Raw genomic sequence first — 26,268 nt, 5'->3', positions numbered from 1 at the left:
TCCCAATGAATATAAATATGGGGCACATGCGCAGGTTTTATCAGCGTGCCAACTATGTCCAGCCTAGGTCCGTTTGTGAGGAATTCCTTCCTTCACTCACTGAGCAAAACACCGTTAGCTGACCTATGTGTTTATTATCTAAATGAGGCAAAAGCAGTAAGCAGGTGCTTCTACACGTGGCATGCGGGCATCTGCGTTAGACGTGAGCACAACCATGTGCCAGGGCGTGATGACTAATGTGTATCCAAGACAGAGGACCAGTCGGTGTCGTGTGCGGCTGCGCAGCTTCGCCGGTGCCTAGAAACTAGTAACTGAAACTCCCTGCTCGAGATCTGTCAGTTCTGCTGTTGAGGCGCCGCCGTCTCGGACCTGAGCGTCCACCCGTGACACCCAGCGAACCCAGGCCTGGTAGGTTAATCCCAAACCCCTAGTTTTCCCCACCCGTAGCTCATAAGGAGTACCAACATCGCCAGGCCACGCTCCAGAACCTCCAGGGAAGGGGCCCTGTCCCTTAGCCACACCCCGCAGTTTGTTAGGCCGCGTCTCCTTGGTCGGTGAAGGGCTTAGTCCCTCCCCTTCGAGGTAACGTCAGTAGCCACGTACCACGTTTCTACGTGTCTCGAGCCTAAAAGCGGAAGTTACGCCAGGGACTCGCGAGCGGAGCGATGGACCTGAAAGAATATAGGCCGCTTGAGGAAAGTAGGCGAGAAGACGGCATTGGAAGGCGCCGGAAGTGGTCTTGCTGAGGCGGGGTGGGAAAGGGGTTGGCCACCCAGTTCACTTGGCTACAGCTGGCCCTCCGGTTAGGGCACGCTTTTGCTCCTCTCCGAGAGCCTGGCCCAGTCTGTCCGCTTCGGTCAATATGGATTTCAGGGAAATTCTCATGTTAGCTTCCAAAGGACAAGGAGTCAACAATGTACCGGTAAGTAGCCGCTGGGGCACCTCTGTAAGAGATCCTAATCTGCAAGTTCGCAGTGTATATCGGGTGGAACTTCCACGCATCCGCCTTTCGTCTCTGCGAGAGGAAAGACCTGAACACCTTTATTTCCTTTTCGTGGGCATGTACTTCTGGGAACTCGGCGCGAAGAGAGAGGCTTGAGACGCGAGGCGGGAGCCTTCCTGCGGGCGGATTTTGCCAGCTCAGTTATCCCTGCAAAAAGGACTTTGCGGTTTGCGTGTTTTAGAGTTGTGTGGGAGCTAGTGAGTGGAGCCGTGCCTGGCACACAGTGGAATCTAGCGCTAGTAGTTTCTGGCTTCGGCATAAACTTCTGCCCAAAGCTTGGGGAGAAAGCATGTATGTTCCGAGTTCAGGAGTTTTAGAAACTTGATAGCCTTTTGGCTGATTTCCCTCGGATTTTCAGGTCAAACATTTGGTGATTTCCCCAACAAGTTCTCTTGATATATGACCCCACTCACTTAGGGAACGAGGTGATTAAATCATCGCCTCTCAAGGATCATCTTTTGTATTGGGGAGAGAAATTGAGCGGATTCCACGAAATCTTTGGCGAACAGCATGGGTGAGCTAGCTTCGGCTTTCGTTGACTTGTGGTCTTCTAGATTTGCCTTTGTTTGAAATCTAGGTCCCGTTTGCTCAGTAATGTGTGCCAATTCGCTTATATTCGCGGAGCGGTGTAAGACTTAAAATCGAAATTCTGAAGTGATGGAGAGTGCCTGATTTGTGAGGCTCTAGCTGTTTTGCATTAACTAGTCATTTCTGGATCCTCAGATGGTACCCACAATGTATCGGTAAACCGATACATTGTGTTGTGATACCTGCGGTTTGAGCACTGAGATGTAGAACTGAAACAGCTCTCTGTTAAAGTCATTCAACTGGAATTTAGTGAGCTCTCACTGTGCTCTGCATTTCTTATAATTTTGTATATTGCAGTTATTTTTTTCTCTTTCGTTCTTTTCTGTCTTCTGATGCTGACCCCTTTTATCCTTTTGACAACATTGATCTAAAGATAGTAAAATAACTGGTAAATAAAACATATCTATCAGCTTATTATCTATCTATCCATCTCCAGCTGAAGTTCTTTTAATAGTCATCCTGTAAGCCATGAGTCATAGGCTCTGCAGGTTGGAGTTCTGGGCTTAAACCTTTGAAACCTGGAACAACAGAATTACTTCCTGCACCTTTAAATTTCCTAGACAAGTCAATATTGGATCTGGTAATATTGGATCTTCCTAATAGGCCCATATTTCATTCTAGATCTTTCTGAGTTTCAGCGGAGGTCAAAATAGATGTTAATACTAGCTTTAATGCCCAGGAATATTCTGCGAAAGAATCAGAACCAAGTTAGTCATTTCTATTCTAAAAACCAATAAATAGCTGCTAGGACAAAAGCAGATATTCCTAGAACAGAAGCAGATTTCAAAATAGTGTGTATTTTAGAATATATACATAATCTATTGATTTATCTGTGGTTGGAATTACAAAGATTGGAAGCAGAAAGAAAAACAGGTAAATTGGTGAGGTTATTTAAAATTTAATAGATGAATATAGACATATATGTTATGAAAGTGTGCTTTTCCCTGCCCACTCCCAACCCCCCAAAAGCTAATAAGCCTAGAAGTTTGATTTAGTTACCAGCATTATAATCCTTACCTTTTTCATCAGGTGAAAGTATGTCACCAAAGAAACTGTTGAGGAATACAGCAAGACCACAGTTAAATTTAATTCATGATCTTGCTTTAACTTGATTCATCAAATTGTTCTAAGTTATATTCTTTATCAGCTCAAAGTAAAGCCTTTTAGAGTACACTGTCAGTGCAGACAATCTATACAAGACACAGGAAAAATGCTTTCTTTCTGCAGGATTCCTCTGCCCTTTAGGTGGACTGGGGAAAGAGACACATTCGTAAAAAATGTATATTTTTTAAAATTTTTGGACACTTGCAAAACATAGAATGTTAACACGTATCTATATGCTCACACCCCATATTTAACATATATTAACATTTACCATATTCATATTTTTTAAAAGAAATAAAGCCTAAATGATAAGGCTGAAGAATTTCCCAGCCCTCATTTCCTTTTTTTTTTTTAAATTATGAAGTGTAACATCCGGAACAGTGTAATACAGATTATTATAAAACAAGTATCCTTGTGTAAACCACCATCCAAGTCAAGAAACATTTCAAACTACATAAACACACCCCGCTTTACACAAATTTTATTGATTGATTGATGGTTTGAGAACCACAGAGGCTTTGCAGTAATTGACAGTTATAGCTCTATTCCTCTCCAGTGCATGGTTCATTTTTCCCTGTTAGCCATCTTCCCCCCAACCTTACATTTGGATCCTATCAGCTGATGTTTATATTTCAGTGTTAAGAATTCCAAGTCAGACCTTTGTTACAGAAAGGAAATGCCACTAGCGTTGATTAGACTAAAATCCAAGGGAGGCTAAAATCTAAAACACTCTTTGCAGGGCTTTATTTTAAGAGGTGTCTTTTGTACCTGGCTTGAGAAGCAATGAACATTTCCCTATTGGGACATCTTTCTTTTATGTTGTTTCTTTTTAAGAGAATTAGTTATTTTTTATAATGTTTTAGTTAAAACAAAGAAAGGATTGCATCATGCCTAGAAATATTAGGCACAGCTATCATTTCCCAGTGGAAAACTGAATACAGGATAACAGCTGATCAAGGTGATGCAACCAGTCATTGTCTTTAGCTCTGTATATATTTAAAGGAGAAAAGATATTTTTGGTAACCTTGCACTTAAGATTTTTCTCCCTGCCTTCCTCTGGCAAAAACAAAGTGGTTGTCTTGTTTTGATAGAATAGTAGAGCTCAGAATATGGATTTTTCTAGGTTTCAAATAGTTATAATTGATGGCTTATAGTGTATGAGATAAGTTACATGGTTTTTCTCATAGGCTGTGAAAATCATCCCAGATAAGATAACTGTAGCTCTGGGGTGACACTCAAAAAAGTAAAATAAGACTTCTTGTGGTATCAGATAGATAAGGACTTAGGGGCCTATAGTCCCTTAAAAAGAATATAGGTACTGAAAATGAAGCCCAGGGACTTTATCTGAGATGGCAGTTTCATATGTCTTCAGGGGCCAGATAAATAAAATAAATTCTTGAAGTAAAATTTAAAATATATAATAAGCCACCCTGAACAAGCCCGATATCTGATCTCGGAAGCTAAGCAGGGTTGGGCCTGGTTAGTAGTTGGATGGGAGACCACCTAGGAAGACCAGGTGCTATAGACGTAAAAAATAAAAAATAAGGGATTGTAAGCTGACAAGGTCTTTGCAGTCTGTGAGATCAACCAAGGATTACCTCACCTAAAAAAATAAATAAAAATAAAATAAATAAAATATATAATAAAATGAAGTAGATATAAAATGATAGGTGCCAAACTCCATGTATTCAAAAGAAGCCTACTGTTTGTTACAGTACTTATATTTCCTTTTAAAAAACAGTATAGGCCAATAAAAAATATCTGCAGATAGTCACTTTGTAACCCTTGATCATTAATCGATTATAACTGGATTGCTCCCCACTCTTGGAGCTGACTTTTCCAGTGCCTGGTGCAGCTTTAGATTTCTAGCCTAGAGCAGCACTTCTCAATCAGTGTTTTAGGGAAAGGGTCTTTTGAATATTACTGCCCCCACAGAGATTTGGTCATTTCTCTTCCCTATGGTTACCTAATGTCTTTCTGAATAATAATAGCAACAGCAATTAACATCTGTAGTGCTTACTCAGTGCCAGACACTGTTCTAAGCACTTTATATAAATTAATCACCATAATGACCATATAAGGAAGTTTGTTTTACAAATGAAGAAAGTGAGGCCTAGAGTGAAGAAACTTGACCAGAGTCACACAGCTAATAAATGGCAGAGCAGAGAATCTAATCCAGACAGACTGGCTCCATAGTACTTGCTCTTAATCATGACATTTTATTGAATGAAGAAAATGTATTAGATATGGGATGGTGAGGAAGGTTGTCATCTGTACAGCCTGAACCACCGAACCCGTCCAGCTCCCTGTCTCTAACTCCAGCCTAATATAGCCTTAGGCAGTAACCCTGTTGGTTTTTTGATGACACTTCTCAGAGTACTATAAAGTCTGTTGGGAGAGAAATTTAAAGGCCAAACCAACAACGTTTGAAACTAGTGCATAGAGAGAGATTTCTGGCCTGTCAGGGAGAGTGCCAGCATGGTAAACAGAAATAGAGTCTGAGGCTAGATAAGATAGAAAGTTCAGTGGCGGACCTGTTTGAAGTAATGGCACTGTCCAGAAGGCAGGTGGAAATTAGGGAATGGCATTTAAGATTGAGGTTAGAACTAGAGATGAAAATGTTGGAATTAAATTAGAAATGAGGCATGTAATGGGAACATTTTTGGACCTCAATCAGACCTAGATTATAATTCAGACTCTGCTACATACTGAGTGACAGCCAGTAAATACACAGTTGTCCTTTTGGGACCATTTTTAACACAGAGGTTGGACTAGAGGCTCTGAATAACTGTCTGATATTACATTTTATAATCAGATATATTTTAAACACAATACTAGTAAATTTTACATTTAACCCAATAGAAATCCTGAATAGCAAGCTTTTTGGTGGTTTTATTTTCACCCTCTTGGCTAACTAGCTAATAAGCAAGCCTAATGTAAACCATTGGTTTTCCAGGCCTGCATTCATTCCCTGATTATGATGTTTTGAGAAGATTTTAGAAATTGTGTGATTATTAAATTTAAGACTATATTCTTTGACTATTCCTATCTCCTAATTCTAACCAATAATATGTCTGTAATGTATATAAAACTGTCAAGAAATTTATATTTTCTACAATTTCAACCATGTGTTATCTCCTCAGTAAAGAACAGCTTTCAAGAAGAAATTGTTGATTACAACATATTTGGTGAACAAATATTTTCACACTGAAAGCTCCTTATTAATCTGACCGTGACAGTATAGTCTGAATGCAAGGAACACAGGTGTTTTAAAGTGACTTAACATCTTGTAGGTCTGTTGGCTTCAGAATTGCAAATCTGGGCAAAATCTCTGATACTGTATTTAAATGCCATAAGATTCACTGTTGTGGATCATTCATTGGGATCTAGCAGAATGAGTTGGCTTGCACTATAATAAATTGGATACACTTAGGATGAAAGAAACTCTTGTCCAGCTGCTTTTCATGACGCTGAAACAATGAAGCAGCCCGGTGCCTTGAATCAGATTCAGAATTGGTGGGTGTATCTTGATGTGCTGCTGCTAGAGCTAAATGTGACCATCTGATGCAGGGGGAAGTGCCAAATAGTTCTTCTGCCTTATTAAATAGAATATAATGTAATCCCAGCCTTAAGCTTTCTTCAACATTTTTATTGAGATATAATTCACATACCATAAAACTTCACCCATTTAATATGTACAACCTATTGTTTTTTAGTATATTCACAGAATCGTGCAACCATCATCAGTATTGATTCCAGAACATTTTCATCATCCTCAAAAATAATCCTTTACCTTTAAGCAGCCATTCCCCATTCTCTTATACTCTCAGCCCCTGACAACTACTAATCTACTTTCTGTCTCTATGGATTTGCCAATTCTAGACATTTCATATAAGTAAAATTATATACCCACTGAAGCATTACATAGTATTAAGTATCATAAAATAAAGTAAAATGTATAAGCTGCAGATAAATGATTCTATAGGTAAGTGATTATATAAAATATGTGACTTTTTATTTTGAAAATCTTCATTGTTAATTTTTACTCGACTCTGATATTAAATTTGAAAATAGATACCTTCAAAGGCCAAGAGAATATCTTTTGGAAAACACTCTATAAGTAGGTTCCTAACATCCTTGACCTGAGAAATTATTTGGCTTAACTAAGAGATAATTTCCATGACCATTAAATGTTTCGGCAAGGGTGTCATTTTAATTATTTTTGGAGTAAAAACAATATACCTAGAACTTTAAAAATGACAATTATGTAAGTAAAGTTAAATAGAAGTAATGTAATTTTATTCTGTTGTCAGTGTTGACTTTTCTAATAACATATAAAGTACGTTGTATGTTTTTCTCAAGTGAAAACTTTTAAAGAAAAAAACGAAATCATACAACATGTGGCTGTGATGGTCCGTTTTATGCTAGCTTTTGGAATTCTTTTCTGAGTAAATCTGAATTCCTGAACACCCCACTCCCTTCTTTCTTCCTTGTGGTGTGCCTTTCCTGTGTTTATATTCCTGAGTCAGTGTTTCCTGAAATGCAGTACATATAGCTCTGGCTCAACCCTGATTTTAGGTGATACACAACTACTTTTATTCTAATAGTTGTATTTTTAAAATTGTTACATATTTTGATGTGATTTGGAAAAATATTACTAGCCTTTCAAGCCAGTCCTTTCATCGATAATATTTCTTGAGGTAAACCTGTAATAGTAAGTCATGGTGTTAGGTCTATGTATTTTCTTAAAATTAATAAATAATAATACAGGTGGTATGCTAAAAGAGGAAAAGTCATAAAAGTGGTATGTGACAGCTGAAGCTTAGTAAATACTGTGTTAAACTGTGCCCACTGACATTGTTTTTCCTTTAGGTGCCTTTATTCAGTCAAGGGTAGCTTTTCTATTCATTTAATTCCATTACCTATCCCTTGAAGTCCCGGATTACGAAGAAAGATGTTTATCTTGAAATGAAGTTAAGAAGTATTCACTGCTGTAATATCTAGATAATAAACCAATCCTATTTTAAATTATCAACATTAACGTATATATTGGCGTTTTTCTGTGGGAAACACTGTATAAGCTTTCATTTGGCAGGTGACTATGGACTATAAAGTTGGCAGGGACAGGAAAATCTTAAATCTTAGCAAGAAAAATCTACTCTTTCTCTTCTTACAAATCTACATGATGGGGTGGAGTGAGTGTGTATCTCTGTTTATGAATCTATGTATGTCTTGTGCAACTTGAATCATACTCGATGGCCCTTCCATTATGAAAAAGTGAACTTCTTGCAGTTAAGGTCTATGTTTGTGATTCTTATAAACTGGGACAATTTTGTATATCTAGTTAGGTAAGCAATATGCTTTCTACTCAGTCTCCCATTACCTCTCCTTTTCTCCTTTAATTATTGGGCTTCAATCCACTGTGAAAAAGGGTCTACAACTGAATTTACAAAGATACGGATTTTTTAAAGGATCTCATTGTGACTCAGCCAAGGGGGACTGGAAAAGGACTCTGGATGCTCTCTTATGATTTCTCTGTGTCAGGGATGTGTCAGTTCTCAGCATTGCTATCATGCAGGATTTTCAGGTTGGATTAAGGCCTGCTTCCTTGGCCAGCTGCTTCATTGGTAGACTAACTTGGCTGGAACTTCCAGCCTTTTTCAGGATGCCTCGTGTTTAGCAGACGTATGGTAAGAAATGGATTCTTCGACTTTCCTCTAGGAATTTCATACACATTTGGGGAATCACTTTTTGGTTCCTAAAGTAGCTCAGTTTGTTTTCAGAGGTTTTTTGTTTGTTTGTTTGTTTTTAACTAGCACTGCAACAGTCAGGGAATAACACTGTCATTTCCCTAATAAGACAAAAGAGAAAGGACACGTTAAAAAATCTTACTTCCTACCTCATAAATTTAATACGGGATGATCCTAGAGATGATCATCCCAGTCTGAGTTATTCACTCTATAAATCATACTTCTTTAATGATACTTAGGAAATGGAAATGTTTGTCCTTTTATAGTTCAAATTAACTATTCTAGTTTTAGTCATTTCCCTATGCAGTTACATAAAAAGTAAAGCTCAGAGAAATACCACCTGTGCCAAGATAATGTTAGCACTTTTTAGGTGATATGTAAACCCATCTAAAAGAGTTTATGTGATGAATTAATATTTAATGAACATAAGAGCTGCAGTTAAAGGTTACAGAGAATTGGGCCCTTCTTGCTGCTTAGAGTTCTTTGAAATGCTTTTTAGCTATGGTTTGTCACCAGCCTTTTCCTATGGTCAGAGTAAAATCTCAATAATCAAAATGACCTATGTAGCCATGAGCCTCTACTAGAAAGTCATCTGGAGTGGGGTACTCAGGAAAGAACATAGTTGTGAGTAGTAATTTTTTTCTGCTTGTTTGAGAAGTTGAACTTTGAAATGCTTAGTTCTGTAGAAGGCTGGTTTAATTTTGTATTTTTCAGAATTTTAAAACCATCTGTTGTCTAAGTGATTTTTTTTTTAGCCCCAGGTCCAGGTATTTTGGGGAGGTGGGGGGGATAACTTGAAAATTGTGTTTCTCTGAATTTTTTATTTATACATTATTTGATATGTTACAGAAAAACTCTGTACATAAAAATAGTTACTTATAACCATATTTAACCTGAAATTTTATGGCTGAGCTTTAATGTGGGTTATGTGGTCTCTTAATTATTCAGAATAGATTTTTTAGTCAGCATTTAAAACTCTCTATTGCTTGGCACAGTGCCTTACATGTAATAGACAATATATTTTTTAAGTGGAATTGCTTATAACTTTTACTGGTTTTTTTTTTTTTTAAAGAAAAGGTATAGTTTGGCAGTTGGGCCTCCCAAAAAAGACCCCAAAGTTAAGGGTGTCCAATCAGCAGCCGTACAAGCTTTTCTCAGAAGAAAAGAAGAGGAGCTCAGACAAAAAGGTGTGTATCTATAGCCTTATTCTCAATTTTAAAGTCTTCCATCTTCACAACTAGCTATACTTAACCAGTAGATGTTTTTAATAACACAACGGGCTAATGGATTTGTTGCATATGTGTCTGAGTCAACTGTATTTATAATATTACTTATGTTCTTGTGTTGATCATTTGTATGTTGTTATCTTTTATTCCCTCTTAAAAGCTTTTTGGAGATAGTGACCATATCTTCTAATTGGCCATAGTAAGGTCCCCAATAAGAACTCCATTCTTTGACCTTTGATCTGAATCTGCTTCTAGCCTATTTTGTATTTTGACTTTTTTTTTATTAAGAGTTCTATCTAAATGGTTAAAAAAGAGGCAGTTTTTGAAAATCAGTAAACTCAAGTAGTAGTTTTACTTCATGTAAATGATGAGGAAACTGATTCAATATTTAAGTATTCATTGATTGATAATAACAGCTGCTAGGTGGGTATTAATGTTCCCTTAACTTGACATATGTATTTGGTTATGAATTATTTTCTATATTTAAAGCTAAAAGCCAAGTCTCTCACTTGCTTAGTCATATAGAAAGACTCATATGTGACCCACTCATTATGTTAAGGTGACTCAATTGATATTTGTTCAGATACTTCATTTGATTCCTAGATATCTTCAAACTGTATTGTTTCAAACTAAATATCGCTTGTCTTTTAGTGATCTACTGATTTCAGAAGAACATACGGTTATCTTGATACCTTGAAATATGTTCTTGTTTTGTCTCTTTAGCCTTAGAGGAGAAAAGGAGAAAAGAAGAACTAGTGAAAAAGCGAATTGAACTAAAACATGACAAGAAAGCAAGAGCTATGGCCAAAAGGACAAAGGATAATTTCCATGGTTACAATGGGATTCCTATTGAGGAAAAGTCAAAGAAGAGACAGGGAATGGAAAGCCACACTAGTCAGGGAACAGACCAAGAGTACGAGATGGAAGAAGAGGATGAATTCTTTGAATACAATCAGGCAGCATCAGAGCAGGAGTATGAGGAAGAGCAAGAACCTCCCAAAGTTGAAAGCAAACCAAAGGTCCCCCTTAAAAGTGCCCCACCACTCATGAACTTCACTGATCTCCTCAGGCTGGCTGAGAAAAAGCAGTACGAACCAGTAGAAATTAAGGTAGTGAAGAAAACAGAACAGCGGCCTATGACTGCTGAAGAACTTAGGGAGCGAGAATTTCTTGAACGAAAGCATAGGAAAAAGAAACCTGAGACAGATGCAAGACTACCTCCAACCAAAAAAGTACCCTGTCAGAAAGAAAGTGTGGGCACAAAACTTAGCAAAGTTTCTGGGGACAAGCATTCTTCTAAGGGTACTCCCTTTCCTCACGCTGAGAAGAAATTCAAACCCAGCATACCTAATGAGAAACACTTAGGTTTGTTTTCATCCAAATCTGTGCCAGGAGAGAGGACCAAAGTAGGATCTGGCAATTGCTCCCAACCCTCGCTACGTGAGGGCCGTGACAGACCTGTTTTCAATGGGGCTGGAAAGACCCACTCAAGTACCTATTCACCAAGTGTCCCAAAGACTTCTGCTAAAGGGACTCAGAAATCTGCTACTGAGCACAAACCTAAAAAATCTCCTTCTCACCCTAGCCATTCCAGGCCTGGGTCCATGATCACCTCTCATAATAAGGCTAAGTGTCCAGGTGTCAGGCAACCAGGCAGCAGCTCCAGCTCAGCCCCTGGGCGGCCCAGCACAGGGACCGCTCAGCCTACAGTTGGTTCTAGTCCCATGCCCAGGCGCCAAAATGGCAGCTCCAGCTCAGGGCCTGAGCGGTTACCAGTCAGTGGGAGTAAGAGGCCAGCCAGTGACTTAAATCCTTCTGGACGGACAGTCAGCAGTACCCATGGCCCTGGACGACCTGCAAGCAGCTCAAGTGGCCCTGGGCGACCCATCAGTGGCTCAGGTGGTTCTGGGAGATTAATGGGCAGCTCTGGTGGCCCTGGGCGGCCTATGAACAGTCCACATGATGTTCGACGACCAGTGAGTGGCTCATGCCCCCTTGGGCGGTCAGTCAGTGGCCCTGGGCGATCAGTAAGTGGATCAGTTTCAGCTGGACGGACTGTCAGTAGTTCAGCCCCTGGAAGACCAGTGAGCAGCTTGGGACCTGGGCGAACAGTTAGTAGCTCAGGTCCCCCGCTGAAGCCCAAGTGCACTGTTGTCTCTGAAACAATTTCTTCCAAGAATATCATTAGCCGGTCCAGCAGTGGACAGATGAATGGAATGAAGCCTCCCTTATCTGGCTACAGGTCTTCCCAAGGTAAAATTGCCCCTTATCCTGAGTATTTATTTGTCACTAGAAGTTGGTAAATATGTTTTATATGACCAGAGATGGAACTACTAACCCTCTTTGTGCTGTTTAATGTGCTCTTATATTGATTGAATCTTGACGTTTTGTCCTGTGCCTGAGAGTTTTAGTGATCATGGCTTGGAAAAATCTTCAGAAAGAGACTTATCTAGGGCCACTGTGTTTAGCCCTGAAATGTCTCCAAGTTTAATAAACTTAGCTATGTGATTTGGAAGACAGGGTGAGTGTATATGCCATATATGGTTCAATGAATGAATTCATCTTTACCTTTTCATGAAGACTTGAGAGACCTGTCTTCAAGGATTGGAGTGTATTTGTAAGCAGGAAGTCTTTTGGTGCACTATTTATTCATCAAATATTTGTTAAGTACCCACTATGTGCCAGGAACTGTTTTAGACTGCCCTTGTATTTTTCTACTCCTTATAATAGGCAATATCAAGGTCCTATCTAGCTAGTAGTCCTTTAGGAATCTACTGTTCCAAGGTATGGGATCATTGGTAGCATGTACTAGGTGCTAGGTCATAGTTTCTTCACGGTAATAAACATTTGGTAAAGCACTTGTTAGCTGCTATGGAGAATAAAATAAAAAAAAAAAAAGACAAGATTCCATGCTTTTAACTTCTAATTCAGCTAGAACATTGGTTCTCAACCAACAATGATTTTGTTCCCCAGTGAACATTTGGCAATATCCGGATACATTTTTAATTGACACACCTGGGGACAGGGGATGCTACTGGCATCTAGTAGATAGAGGCCAGGAATGCTACTGTTATCCTGCTATGCATGGGCCAGCCTTCTCACAGCAAAACCTTTCTGGGCCAAAATGTCAGTAGTGCTGACGTCGAGAAAGAAGCTCTGAGCTAATGAGACAAACCATGTATATTAAAAACTTTAGAAGAACAAAAGGAGTGTCTTCGAAACCAGAAAGCAGTTATTCTCAGACACTGGTCTATTGATCAGTGCCTATCTTTTGCAAAAATTTTAATAAATCTTTTGATAAAATGATAATGTGAGTTTTTTCTAAAGTCAGACTTTACTCAGTTTTAACAATTATCCATAATTCCGAGAATCTTTCCCGTTTCATTGGACTTCAAAAAATTTAATGAAATTATGATGATAATTGATGGTTGGTTGTTACCTTTGGTGCCTTTGTGCAATTAAGTTAGTGACCCTATAGCGATTTGTAATTGTTTGTTTTTTTGTGTTTTTTAAGAGATTTTGCCCGTCTCTTAAATCTAGAAGAATGGGAACTACTAAGCTAGAAAATGTAACAGACACTTCTAGTAAGCCCTAAGATATACAGGAATTCTGATCTGTTCCTTGTTGATACCGGGAAGCAGCAGGGACGATGTAGTAATGACTCCATGCTTTGTGCCAGCTTGCTGGCTCTGGCTTTTGAGAATGCCATCTTAATGAGTTCTCAGAATCTCAGTTTACGTAGAACTTTGCTGGGACTGTTTTAAGTGTTATTCTGTTATAAATGATGGCTTTTCTATTCCTAGGTCCTCAAAGGCTTCCCTTCCCTAGTGGTTACAAAAGGCAGCGAGAATATGAAGAGGAGGAAGATGATGAATATGACTCTGAAATGGAAGATTTTATCGAAGATGAAGGAGAACCTCAGGAAGAAATATCTAAGCACATTCGAGAAATCTTTGGCTATGACCGAAAAAAGTAAGGCTAAAGAAGTTTTAGATATACTTTTTGTTTTGAAAAATTTATGCTAAAGGAAAAAGTAGAGGCATTGAATACTATTCTTAGGAATCCTTGCACAATTGTTTAGATTTAATCCTTTGGCACTTAATATTTAAGTATTATTTGTGTAGTTCCTTGCATGAGGGTCAAAAAAACATTCCTTTTTAAACTGTTGTCTTTATTAAGATGTATATTTATTGAGAGTGAAGCAGCTTGGTGTAGTAAAAATAGCTTCGAAATCAGAAAGCCATCCACAGAGCTATGTTGAAAGCTGATCTTACATCTGCTTTTCTTTAAAAAGCTTTGCTACTCAAAAGTATGGTCCTTGGAGAGCAGTATGGGACCAACGCATTGGCATCACCTGGGAGCTTGTTAGAAATGCAGGCTCTCAGGCTCCATCTCAGATCTACTGAATCCAAATTGGCTTTGTAAGGTTCCCAGGTGATTTATGTGCATGTTACAGTTTGAAGCACTGGTATAGAGGAAATATCAGAGTTTAAATGGAAGTTCCACCACTTACTAGCTGGGTAAACTTGAGTAAATTATTTTTAAAATGACATTTGGAAGGATTAAATTAGGTAGTATATATAGGACAGAAAGGCTTTATTATGGTGCTGTCAATCAACAATTGCTACCTCCTTTGAAGCCATAGATATGAGAAAAGGTCTTTTTTAAGAAAGACTAGACTAAGAACTGGATTAATCAGATCTAAAAATCTAATCATTAGCTAGCTATATGTTCTTGGTCAAGCTATTATTAACCTGTCTGCTTCAGTCTCCTGTTCTAGTCCTTCCCTACCTCAGGATGGTCATGAAGTTCAAATAAAATTTATACAAAATAATGTTTACATATTGCGTTTTCAGGATTTTAATATAAACATCACATAAATGGAGGTGAGTGAGCATTGTTGGTTGGCACCTTCATCAGCATTATATTCAAGAATAGTTGCCTTCTGGGAGTAATAAGGGTTCATTTGGTTTCACTTCAGAAATCCACTTCTACCCATCCTCTCCCTCAACCCCATCCCAACCCCCTGCCAAGTAAGATGGAGTAATACTAAATGTGTGATTTAGTTATAGAGATGTTGATTTTTAAAAAAGGAAGATGTAATTCCTTTAGAAAATTGAAAATTTGTTTGTTTGTTTTTTTTAACAACTTTGATTTCCTCTTTTCAGATACAAAGATGAAAGTGATTATGCCTTACGTTACATGGAGAGTAGTTGGAAAGAGCAGCAGAAGGAAGAAGCAAAAAGGTAAGCACAAAACAATACATGGTGTTGACATGTCCTAAAAATTCTGTTGCTGTTTTGGTTGCATCATTGGGAGCAGGGGCTTTGGGCTATACAGTTGTCAATTCCAATCCTGCTTACTTGCTGTAGGGCTTTAGACAAATTCCTTAGCCTTTATATCTTGCTTTATTTTAAAGTGAAAATATTCCATTTTTACTGACTGAGGGGTATTGTGAGGATTAAGATAATGTGAACAGGTTGCCTCTAGTGCAGTGCTTCACCCATGCAGGCCCACAATCCAGTTGTAGCATGTTGTCTTGCTTTTCTTTCTCCATCCTTAATTACCTTTCCACGTGAGACACATCTGTTGTCTTGCTAACTTGTGCCACTGCTGGCCTAGGGACCTAATGAGGAATGTTAAATTCCCTCTGATTCCTGTTTGGCTACCTGATAGAAAACTAATGATAATTTCTTGGGTAGAGATTGTTTTGTTTATAGCATTAACTTGGTGAAATAATTGACCTCAATTTCAAACCAAATCTTAAATCTTTTTCTCCCCCTTACCTTCTCTTCTTGTAACTAGATAAAATATCAAACTGAAGTATTGGAAGCTAAGCAGGGTCAGGCCTGGTTAGTACTTGGATGGGAGACCACCTAGGAAGATCAGGTGCTTTGGCGTAAAAATTAAAAAATAAGGGATTGTAAATTGACAAGGTCCTTGCAATCTGTGAGGTCAACCAAGGGTTGCCTCACCTAAAAAATAAAGCATTGAGAAGGGACAAGCATAGAATATTATTTTATTTTTGAATACATTTCTTATTCTTTATTTTTAAAAGCCATTGAAATCATTTTTATTTTATTACTTTAATGGAAATATTAAGGCATTTGTGTTGAGGCTGTATATGAGGTCTTTTTTCCACTATAATTTGAGTCAGCAGCAGTGGTTCCTGGTAAAAAATATTCCTGCTAGTCTGTTTTCAGTGATAAAGCCTTGAGGCATTTTGAGTACATCAACACATTCCACCTGAGCTGTTAGAATTTCTTGTTTTTTAAAGTGATAATTTCATGTGTATTGACAAATACCTTTTTTTTTTTTGACAGTTTAAGACTAGGTATGCAAGAGGACTTAGAAGAAATGAGACGTGAAGAAGAAGAAATGAAACGTCGAAAGACCAAGAAGCCGAAGAGGCGTTAGCTGATGTTTTCATTTATTTTTGTGAAATTCTGGAAACACTCTGCTGCCAGGAAGTCCTGCCTTCAGACGGAAAAAGCCCCCCATTTATACTTGGGTCCTCAAGGAGAAGGAATGCATACTGTGTATTATGAGCATAAAGTATTTTTAAATACTTTCCAGGGTGGAATTTCTAATGCAGATGATACAATGCCCAGTGGGTGCTCTTATGAAGCTAACTGTTCACAGGTGCCAGTTTCATCCTGATGAGCTATGCACTCTAATGTGGGGCTGTTCACCAGTCAGCCAGTCTTTTGTTGTTCCTTTGCTATTTGAAAAAAGGAAAAAAATTGCCTCTTGTCTTCCATGCTTCTGCTGATGCGTGAGTAGGGCAATGGCCAGCCCCCAATCAAACCTATTTTGTCTTTTATGAGGAACCTGGCCCTTCCATGAATGTTGCCAGCAATAAAGTGACCTGTCCTAATCTATATGTTTGTATGGAGAACTCGAAAATGTAGAGTAGGCTTTATAATTATCATATGGATGTCATCTCTGTGACTTTGAAAAAGTAGAATAAATTATATTGTATTCTGCATTATTCATGGATTGGATGCTGAGCACTTATTCACTAATGTAGATGACAAGGCAATTAACAAAAAATTTTCCAAGTTAAAATATAAGTTATGCCCTTTAGTGTAAGAATATTCTTTTCCAAGTTTTCCTTTCAGATTTACTGTAAAATAGACAATGTCACTGTGCTGATTTTTATCTAAAAATTCATTTTTATATTGAAGAAAAAAATATTTTATTCAAACATTAGAGTCAGAATAGTAGTTGTTTAAAAAGTAAGCAGGTGACATGTGAAGTTCTCCCTCCTCTCATCCCTCTCCCCCCTTATAAAGATATTTTGGAATCCAAGGTGCCCTTGTACCTCTTGATGTTAATGACTTTGCATTTTTTATCTTAAAATTCCTTAGCAATTAATGGCAAAAACCAAAAACTAAATTCATGTGCATCAAGAGCACCACTTTCTCTTTTTTCCCATATTGCACTTTTATTTCAAACTATGCACTGTGAAGACATTTTTTTCACCAGGTGGAAAAGGATGTTCCCTGTTACTGGTGTTTTACCGAGCTGTGGAACTTCTTTCATTCTCACCTTTCTTCAAGTCATATCTATAGACTTGCTATCTCTTAAGCCTCAAGTCCAAGCAATTCTAATCAGGCTGAGTTAGGTTCTGGCTGGAAAGAAGCCAAGTTTCGAGGAAAGTCAGCAACAGAAAATGAGTTATGATGGTAGAGATCATTTGTCTTTGATTCTAAATGTGAGAGTAAGGGACAGTTGGGACATAAGTTGTAGAACAGTTCTACAATAAACATTGTGCTTACCTTAAGCCAGCGGTCCTCAACCTTTTTAGCACCAGGGACTAGTGCTCCTATGAGAATCTAATGTCTGATCTGAGGTGGCGCTGAGGTGGTGATGCTAGGGGCTGAGGCGCGGCTGCAAATACAGATGAAGCTTCACTTGCTGGCCCGCCGCTCATGTCCTGCTGTGCAGCCGGGTTCCTAACAGGCCACGGACTGGTACCTGTCTGTGGCCCAGGGTTGGGGACCCCTGCCTTAAGCCATTGGATGGTGGGGATTAGGAAGTAGGAAAGGTTGTCCTACAAAGAATCCTTACTTTTCAACAGGTCTGAAACTTGCTTTTGGGCATTCCTTTTTATCCATAAAGCTTTATTCAAGTTTGGGTATTACAGATTACCATTATTAGCCTCCCTTAATGGGATGACCATATGGCCCAGTCCCTTAAGACTCTAACTCATATTGAATTGAGTTTTTTAAACTTTGAAAGTGCAAGGATTTAATTTTGAATTTGAATCCTATGGTGTCTTCATCACTAGAGATAACACTCATGCGCCATGTAGAACTGTTATACTGATGGCAGAAAAATCCTATTAACTGCCTCTCAAATACCTTCATTGAAATTGATTTAAGGGTAGTGTGATGTTCCATGTAATAAAACAGGTTTGGAACATTATTTCTTTTGCTGTCACTTATGTGCTTCCCCCCCACCTTTCAGGTTTTTTTTCTTGTTTTCAATACAGACTCTTTGAAATCTATAATTACAATCAAGTGCCACAACTGAAATATTGTCACAACTGAAATATTTTTTGGTGGCTTAAGTTTACTAGCACTTTAATCAATGATATTGTGCAGTTATTTGTGCAGAAAGGCACCATTGTGCTAGACGAAAGTTCCAGAACTTGGTAAGAGTTATATTGTGTCCTGATGTGTCATTCCCTTCTGAGTGCATTTCTTGTATAATATAGACATTGATTTTAGTATTCATTATAAAAGGGCACTACTGTCGCTCATTAAAGTTCTGAGTAAGTCTATCTTGGCCTTGTTTCCCCATCCTCTTCCATTTTGTTTCTGCAATTCCTGAACACTCTTTAAAAAAAGCTCACAAACTTCTAAGAAATTGGAATAGGCTGTTATTTTATCAAGGTTTACAAATTAAGTGCTTGATTTTTCATGTATCCTCTACTGTTTTGATTTTCAGATTTTATTGATTCAATATTTGAAGATGTGCCTTTTATTAGGTAATGTTAATTCACGAATGTAGTAATGTTATTTCACAATTGTAATGTTACATGATCATGGGTGTGGCATTCTCTAACAGATGATGTGAAAGGAAAGTAGTTTTCATAAAACTCATGGCTCTGATTGCACAGTCTCACTTGCTTTTGATGTTGCTATGTCAACGCAAGGGGCACTTTCTCTTAAGGCTACGTTCAGAACTTGTCTTTGTATTTTCTCTAAACTGTAAATGCAATTATGTCCATTTGGAGGCCAGGGTACCACATGTCACAGGCAGCCTTACATGTGTGCCGTGAGAAGGTTCAAAGACTGTTAAGAAAGTCTATGGGAACTCAAAATTTCATTTTTTTAATGTAACCCCCAAGATTTTCTCTAAGAAATAAATCACTGTTTTGTATTTTGTAACTTAAAAGCAGCTATTAGTACATTTCTGAGATATAGCAGGAGACCAAAACATGTTTGGAAAGATAATAAATATATAAAGAGAGACTGTTTGGTTTATTTTCAATGTACTGAATATATTAATATTAGACTATTTATTTTGTGAGTGGACGTGATGAAATAAATATTAAGGTGTTTAGTGTATGATTAAGAGTGGGATATAGATTTCTTTGGAGTTATTAAATCCATCATGTCTTTTACATACTGGACAAATCAAGTTTAAAAAAAACATTTACATAGATTAGCTTGTAAATCTGGTGCTGTTGACCTGCAAGAGAATCTACTTTTGCATATACAGGTGAAAGTTTTGCAATTTATGTATAAAAAATTGTAGGCATTAAAAATATTTTATTGATATTTTCACTGGTTTGAATTTATTTGCCAAAATTCATATTCCTCATTTCCTCACCCTGAACATTTTTCCAGCTAGAAACCCCAGTAGATTTCATCAGACTTCAGAGGTGGGGTTTGCCTCCTTACACACAGGCCTCTGTTCTCTCTCATACATTCATGTTTCCTCAGCTCCTATCACTGATACCTCGTCTTTCCCCACCCCCACCAGCTTAGAGAAGACTTCCAAGTTAGAACTGTTTGGACATACTCAGAACTGGAGGCCAGAAGAACTGGGTATATACTTCCTCTTATCAAGAAAAGTAGGTTCTAAACCCCTGTAATCAAAAGCACCTGAGATGGCTGAGATGAATCCTTTATATATATAGGCACAGCCCTCAGCCAGAGAATATAGGCACTTCATGGAACGTGTCGAGTCTAGGTATAAGTATCATAAAAAATGCTAGTATCCTAGATTGAGAAATTACTAAAAAAGTTTTGCTTATGGGTTTTAATTTACTTTTCTTTCCATAAAAAATAAAAAGGGTAATCCACTTCAGTGCATAGAGCCACTTAAAAATAGTTTATCAAATGTGTACCAAGTAGCCATCAACGAAATGTCTTCGTAACTAAAAGATCTGCTGGTAAGGGTGCACTTCTGAACAATGGAACTGTATCAGTCACCTCAAGCAGCCACAGAATGGGAACAGTTCCATATAGTTTATTTTTTAAAGTACTGTATTTATTCTTGTTATATTTGTCCCTCCCTCTCCCCGTTTAGGGTCAGGAAGCTCCAAACCACTAGAGGGCTTATTACAAATAATCTAGGGCTCAGACACCCAGATTAATTGCGTGGATCTTATACTTAGATTCCATCCTTGGTGTCATAAACCCAAACTGCATCATATTAAAGACTGAGCAGTTATCTTTTGTTTCTATACATGTTCCCTGTATCAGCAGCAGTCACTGCTAAAAGAAGCAGGCAATTTCTTGGTTACTTAGATGAGAGACGTTTGGACCAAGCAGCAGCCAAAATCTTAGATATCCTAATCTCTTGTTTGACCCTTTTTCTTGCCACATAAAAGCATGCCAGGAAGGGGGCCTGGAACTAATCTTGACTGCAACCCAGAGTTTTGTGGCTTAGTAAGGTACTTAAGCCTCTCAACTTCACTTTTGCCATTTTGTAAAACAAGGCTGGCATCCAACTTCAGAAGGTCATTGTAAGGATTAAAATAATGTATAATTTAGTATCTGGCACCCAATGTAAAAATGAGGTCCTTTCTCTACACGGTATAACCTTTGGGTTCTTAATAATAGCTATGAAAGGCCACAGAGAAATGCCTCCAAAGAATAGGCTTAAAGTTGCTCCAGCCCTTTTAACATTTTTTCAACCCTGGACCCAGGAAAAACATGACTTTGGAAATAGGTCTAAAGAGCTCTTGAGAATTTCTATCCTTAAGGACACAGAATAAAGGACAAATTGAACTGGATATCTTAGTCTTAATAGCAGTCTTAGGGACTATGAAATGGGGGAAGGGGGACCCGAACACTCCCATCCACTCTGACTACCTAGCCCCTTCCATCTATGTTTCAAGCTAACAGAATGCCAAGTCTTCATCTTAAAAAGTGCAATAAATTTTTACATAAAATGTGACAAAATAATGTGCAATTACTTTATGCGAAACCATCAACAGGAACTGTTCAACTGGTCAGGTGAGCTTCAGAGCTGCATTACTTCACCAGGATCATCTTTGCTTATTTCCAGCGGGGTCTGAAGGGGAAAAAGTATGTCAGGTGGGTGGTGGTCTTGTTTAGTGTTTGCTAGGTGTGAGGCTAAGGTAATTGCCCTCCTTGCCAAGGCAGGCAGGGATAGCTGTGTCCAATTCTGTCACCTAATGCCTCCAATCCCAGTTGCCAGAGGGGCTTAGCAGGATGGGAGCTGACAAGAGGCAGAGAAAGGACAAATATCCAAGGTCCAACACAAGAGAGGAAAGAGACATCTGCCACTAGAACCATTTTACAGGTCAGTGTTTACTTGATGAGGGAGAGAAGTGTGGGTTGCTGGTGTGCTTTGCTTTAAGAAATGGTATTGAAGGCTGAGCATACAAAATGTCCCATGAATACAAGATGAGGTCACCCATGTCACACAGCTTTGAGAAATCTTTATCTCTACACCTCCAGTTTATTTGAAAGAAACTGAAGAACTTAAAAAGAATAGACTCTTAGGAAAATAGGTATAAAAAATCACATGAAAGAGGAAACTCTCCCAACTCTAAGTACACAGTATACAATAACAGAAGTAGGTAAGCTACAGAACTTTTTTAATAAAGAAAAATATTTGTTTCTAAAGTTACTAGAGTTAGATTTTGATGCTTAGTTCATTTATCTGGGGGAATACATTTCAAAGTAGGAACAAAGAACAAAGCCGAAGGCACACTTACCCCTCCTGGGGGATACTTATATCCCTTCCACATTGTTCCTGCAATGAGAAGCATCCATAAGACGACAATCATTGCGGGCTTCTTGCTCAGCTGGTGATGTGTTCAGGGGGAAATGGGTGGTCTGGAAGGTGTTTTTTATTCTCTGAGTCCTGGGAACTGGGCCGTCTTCATTCAAGACCAGATGGTGGATGGCCCAGCATGACAGCTCCTGGCTGAGGAGCTTTGTGGTCTAGTCTGAACTGAACTGGCTCACCACGGCCATTTGGAGGGGCAGAGCTCAGAAACCAATTGTGACATCAGCTCCTGTGACCTTGGGGACCAGTCAGAGTGAGTAGCTACAAAATGGTTGGCCAGGATGGGGTTAAAGAAGGGCCCTGTTCTGTGCTGAGTATATGGTTGAGATTTAATTGGCATCATTCTTTATTAACACATCACCTATCAAAATTTGACTATTGGCTTCATGCAATCAGATGCAAAACACATTTCTAGGTAAAACACAAAACAAAATATACCCTGGATTAATTGGGAGGATTAACTGGCTAGATATGCTATGAGCAATCACTATATATACTACTGTTAGGTTATTCAAAGAAAAATCTTGCATTTTGCAAAAGAGCACAGTTACACCTTCATCATGCAAGGTAAGCCTCCTCATAACTTCCCTGAGAAAATAAGGAAGATGGACTATTATGCTCATTCCATAGCTGGAGAAACTGAGGCACAGAATAGTTTCAGTGGATTGGTCAGAATCCCAGTGCAGCAATGGCTCAGCTAAACATATGCCCAGTGCCTCCATCCACATCCTCACCCCTACACTGGTCTGTGTTGTACCAACATTCAGAAATTCTAGGGTAGATGGAGAAGAAAAAGAACAACCATCATGCCTTGCTCTCAGTGTACGTGGGGCTGGGATTTGATTCCCCTGCCTTCCAGAGTAGCTTTCCAGAAAAACCTGCTCCTGTAATTGGCATATGACTAAGACTCTCAGAGTTAAGTTTCTTTAACTATGGGAACATACATCTTTGAAAAAACAGGTCTGAATGAAATGGGATGGGATGTGAGAAACCCAGGAGATGGTTTGCCAAAAAGATACCACTATTAATGGTTGCTATAGCAGAGTGGTCTAGTGGAATAAGTGTAAGAGGCTATAAAGTACAGAGATCTATGCTCGCATCCCAGCTTCACAAACAAGTTGGTCTGTGTGGCCTTGGCTAAACAATTGAGGTCATTACCACCAGTAAATCTTTGGTTCATTATTTTGCTTAGTTGTTAAGTTAGCATTTACAAAATGCTAATTGTCGAGCTTTGCATTAAATTCTTTATATGAATTCCCAAATGGAATCCTCACAAAAATAGTAGAATACTGAGATATCTCCATTGTTATACAGATGAAGAAACTGAACTTCAGAGAGATTAAACTTTTCCAAGGTCACATAGCTAGTAAGTTGCAAAGTTAGAATTTAAACTTAAATTCACATTAACTCCAGTTTCAGGATCTGCCAAAAAGGGTGTTAGAGATGTTGGTCCAATTTACTGTAGAGTTTGTGAGGAGAAAATAAGTTAATGGGAATAGTCTTTGAAAAGAATACCTATGAGGTGTGGCTATTAAATCTTTGAACATTGGCCTGCTGCCCTTCACAATTTTCCCAAAATTCTCTTTCCCTACCATCTACCTCCAATCATTTCTCCTTCTATAGTTTTATCTTCCAGAGGAAAATAAACTCTTCAATGAGATTTCAGGGTGCTATCGAATTCTCTGGAAAGGGAGGAATCCAGCCCAATAGACTTGACCACCACTCACAGCTGCAGATCTTCATCCAAAGCCAGGCTCCTCCGTCGTGCCTTGCTTTCCTGAACAAGCCACCTCTCCTTCCACCTCAGAGTTGGAGGCTGAGTCAGAAAGAAATTTAAAGGCAGACATAGCTCTACTCGTTGGTCCAGTAGGTAACTGCCTCTGTATGTGACTGAAAGGGCTGCTGAAATGTCCTACCTAAGGCACACCTTCCCTTTCCTACTAGCAACTACTAATTCACTTGGCCTGAAATTCAGAAGTCAGGTATTATCTCCAGTGGACCCCTTATAAATCCCATGCTTTGAAATAAGTGACATTATGTACCTGAGGGTGGGAGGTACTTAAAGATGTCCCAATGGGGTGAGAAGTAGCCTAGGAAACTAACTTTGTTCCCATCACACTCTGACCTCTAATTAGCGGTGAGACCTCAACTATCTTTCCCATTTGGTCAGAAACCCCAACTGGGAAGATCAGCCAGAGCCAAGCCTGACTGATTACCAGGGATTTACAGGCAAGGTCATTACTTACCATGAACTCTGGAAATGTGCCCATGTAACATGCAAGTCCAACAAAAAGCATCCAGCCAAGCACAATCATGATAAAACAATTTCTAAGACACAATTACACAGTGACTCTTCACCAAGATCTTGGCAAAGGAGTATGCTCATGAAACCCTCAGTTGGTAGCGGTCTCGCATGTCAGTTCCAGTCCTTAGCTCCAAGGGATCCACAACTCCCTAGCAGAGAAGTTGGAGTCTAGTAGGGCATTGTGACATCATTGGTTACATGGTCCATACAACATATCAGATCATGTCACTCTGTTCAAAACCCTCCAGTGGCTTCCTCTTTCAGGGTAAAAGCCTGACGAAGAGAAAAGCAGCCCCTGACACTGGAACTGGTCTGACCCTGTTAGGTCTCAGTATTATTAGCTGACCTGGCACTCAGAGCAAGGCTATGTTATCTGTTGGATATAACAATCTCACAGAACACCAAAATCAGACTTGGTCACTCAGACCATTACAGAATGAGACAAAACAAGCCCGTTTCATAATTCTGTGCAAGGAAACAAAAACAAGGTCACTGTACAACCCACAAAATATCAAACATCCTCTTTACTGAGTGACTGCTGCTTCTTTACCAATTGCAGCTTTATCCCTGCTCTAGTCTGCCCATCTTATGGATATTTATTGAGATAACAAATCGTACAATTGTCCCTGCTTTCTGACAGCACCCAATCCAAAGTGAAACTCTGCTTCCTTAAATCCTCCCCCAAATCACCCAAAGCCTAATCCTAAATAGGTTCTTTGCAACACTCTCTTGCTGACATTTCTTAGTGGTTCTCTACAGTATCTGCTCCTTCACAGCAAGGAGCAATCAATCCAACTTGTTTAAATGTGGGGGTATTCCTGCTGGTCTCTGGCCTCTGGCTAGAGGGCACTGACAAACCAGAGTCATAGCTGTCTACAAAGCCCCCACAGTGGTTCTCAGACTTTATCACCCAGGCTTCTTAAAACAGATTGCTCCACCCCACCCCAAGAGTTTGATTCTATAAGTCTGAGGTGGGGGTTTTAGAATCTGTATTTCTAACAAGTTCCAGGTGATGCTGAGGCTACAAGTCTGGGGACCGTACTGCCTTAAATTAACTGTGGCTTCCTTTTATTTCAAATTTACCCTACTTCTGCATCCTCATTTCTTACTTCATTCTACTCCAGCTACACTGGCCTCCTTGCTGACTTGAGCCTCCCCATACTCATGCCTGTATTAGGATTTTGCTTTGAATGGCTTCTACAAAAAAAAATGCTTACTCTCTCACTTCTCAAGGAGACCTACCCTAATTTCCTTACCCTGCCTTTTAAAACTGTATTCCCATAACATTTAATCACCTTCTAACATGCAGTCTAATTTACTTGTTTATTATATTTATTGTTTTGCTCTCTTCCTACTAATAGAAGAATGACAGCCTTAGGACAGCTGACATTTTTGTTTATTTTGTTTGCTTCTGTATTCTCAGATCTCGAAAAATATCTAGCAAATAGTCCATGCTCAACAAAAGTTTGCTGAATGAAATGCTCCTTCCAGCTTTTCACTTTCTTCTCAGTCACGGCATTCTTGCCTTTGGCTCTTCCTATTAATGCAATCACCCTCCTGCTAGCCCAGACTCTTGACAGTTAAATTATCCAGCTCCTGCGAGTTTTTAGGACCAACAGGCTTAGGCCAGGAATACAAAGCAGGTAAGTAACTCACAAGTCAAGGAGGCCAAACAAAGCCAGCATATTGCATTTATCTCTTAGCTTTTCTTCTCCAGATGACCTCCACCAACCTACTTCCTCTCTTGTTTTCAAACTTCTTCTCACCTGACTTTTTCCTCTCTTCACCACCAACATGGTTATGGTAAACCCTCCCCCGATGCTGCACCACCCTTGCGAGACTGTCCCATCTCCCAGTTCTATGACATTGCTCCTTCTGACTCCGTTTTCCATTTCTAGCTCCCTGAAATTTTGCTTTTGAAGTTTCATTACCTCCTTCTTCCTAAATCCAACTACAATATTCGGTCTTGATCTTTTTCGCTACGCTGCTGAATTTAACACAACCTTCTAGAAA

General features: G+C 38.9%; 2 protein-coding genes across 3 annotated transcripts; one reads left to right on the top strand and one right to left on the bottom strand.

The window, feature by feature from the left end:
* The first annotated feature begins 265 nt into the window (after positions 1-265).
* On the top strand, positions 266-19,460 carry SPTY2D1 (SPT2 chromatin protein domain containing 1). Of its 2 annotated transcripts, none has more exons than XM_039865349.1 (6): positions 266-408; positions 9,518-9,632; positions 10,395-11,924; positions 13,475-13,643; positions 14,840-14,917; positions 15,995-19,460. In XM_039865349.1, exons 3-6 carry the CDS (start codon positions 10,472-10,474, stop codon positions 16,086-16,088), a joined length of 1,794 nt encoding a protein of 597 aa, XP_039721283.1. In that variant the 5' UTR covers positions 266-408; positions 9,518-9,632; positions 10,395-10,471; the 3' UTR covers positions 16,089-19,460. The 2 variants fall into 2 exon arrangements, with proteins under 2 accessions (XP_039721283.1, XP_039721274.1); XM_039865340.1 differs by lacking the exon at positions 266-408 and adding an exon at positions 633-922.
* On the bottom strand, positions 17,309-26,268 carry MISFA (mitochondrial sheath formation associated). Its single transcript, XM_039865455.1, has 4 exons — positions 24,197-26,268; positions 23,678-23,766; positions 21,877-21,914; positions 17,309-21,206 (listed from the first exon to the last, which is right to left on the bottom strand). The coding sequence occupies exons 1-3, from the start codon at positions 24,263-24,265 to the stop codon at positions 21,893-21,895; spliced, it is 180 nt and encodes a 59-aa protein (XP_039721389.1). The 5' UTR covers positions 24,266-26,268; the 3' UTR covers positions 17,309-21,206; positions 21,877-21,892.

The sequence above is a fragment of the Pteropus medius genome, unplaced genomic scaffold (assembly GCF_902729225.1).
Source record: "Pteropus medius unplaced genomic scaffold, Ma_sr-lr_union100, whole genome shotgun sequence".
NCBI lineage: Eukaryota > Metazoa > Chordata > Mammalia > Chiroptera > Pteropodidae > Pteropus > Pteropus medius.
This window is presented reverse-complemented; position numbering and strand designations above follow the sequence as displayed.

Excerpts from the sequence above, each read along its gene's own strand:
- SPTY2D1 (XM_039865340.1), top strand. The coding sequence starts at position 863 with ATGGATTTCAGGGAAATTCTCATGTTAGCTTCCAAAGGACAAGGAGTC. Across the intron at positions 923-9,517 it reads AAGGAGTCAACAATGTACCG|AAAAGGTATAGTTTGGCAGT; the intron begins GTAAGTAGCCGC and ends TTTTTTTTAAAG. Across the intron at positions 13,644-14,839 it reads TTTGGCTATGACCGAAAAAA|ATACAAAGATGAAAGTGATT; the intron begins GTAAGGCTAAAG and ends TCCTCTTTTCAG.
- MISFA (XM_039865455.1), bottom strand. The coding sequence starts at position 24,265 with ATGATTGTGCTTGGCTGGATGCTTTTTGTTGGACTTGCATGTTACATG. Across the intron at positions 23,767-24,196 it reads GCACATTTCCAGAGTTCATG|CCTCCAACTCTGAGGTGGAA; the intron begins GTAAGTAATGAC and ends TTTCTGACTCAG. Across the intron at positions 21,915-23,677 it reads TTGGATGAAGATCTGCAGCT|GAACAATGTGGAAGGGATAT; the intron begins GTGAGTGGTGGT and ends TTCTCATTGCAG.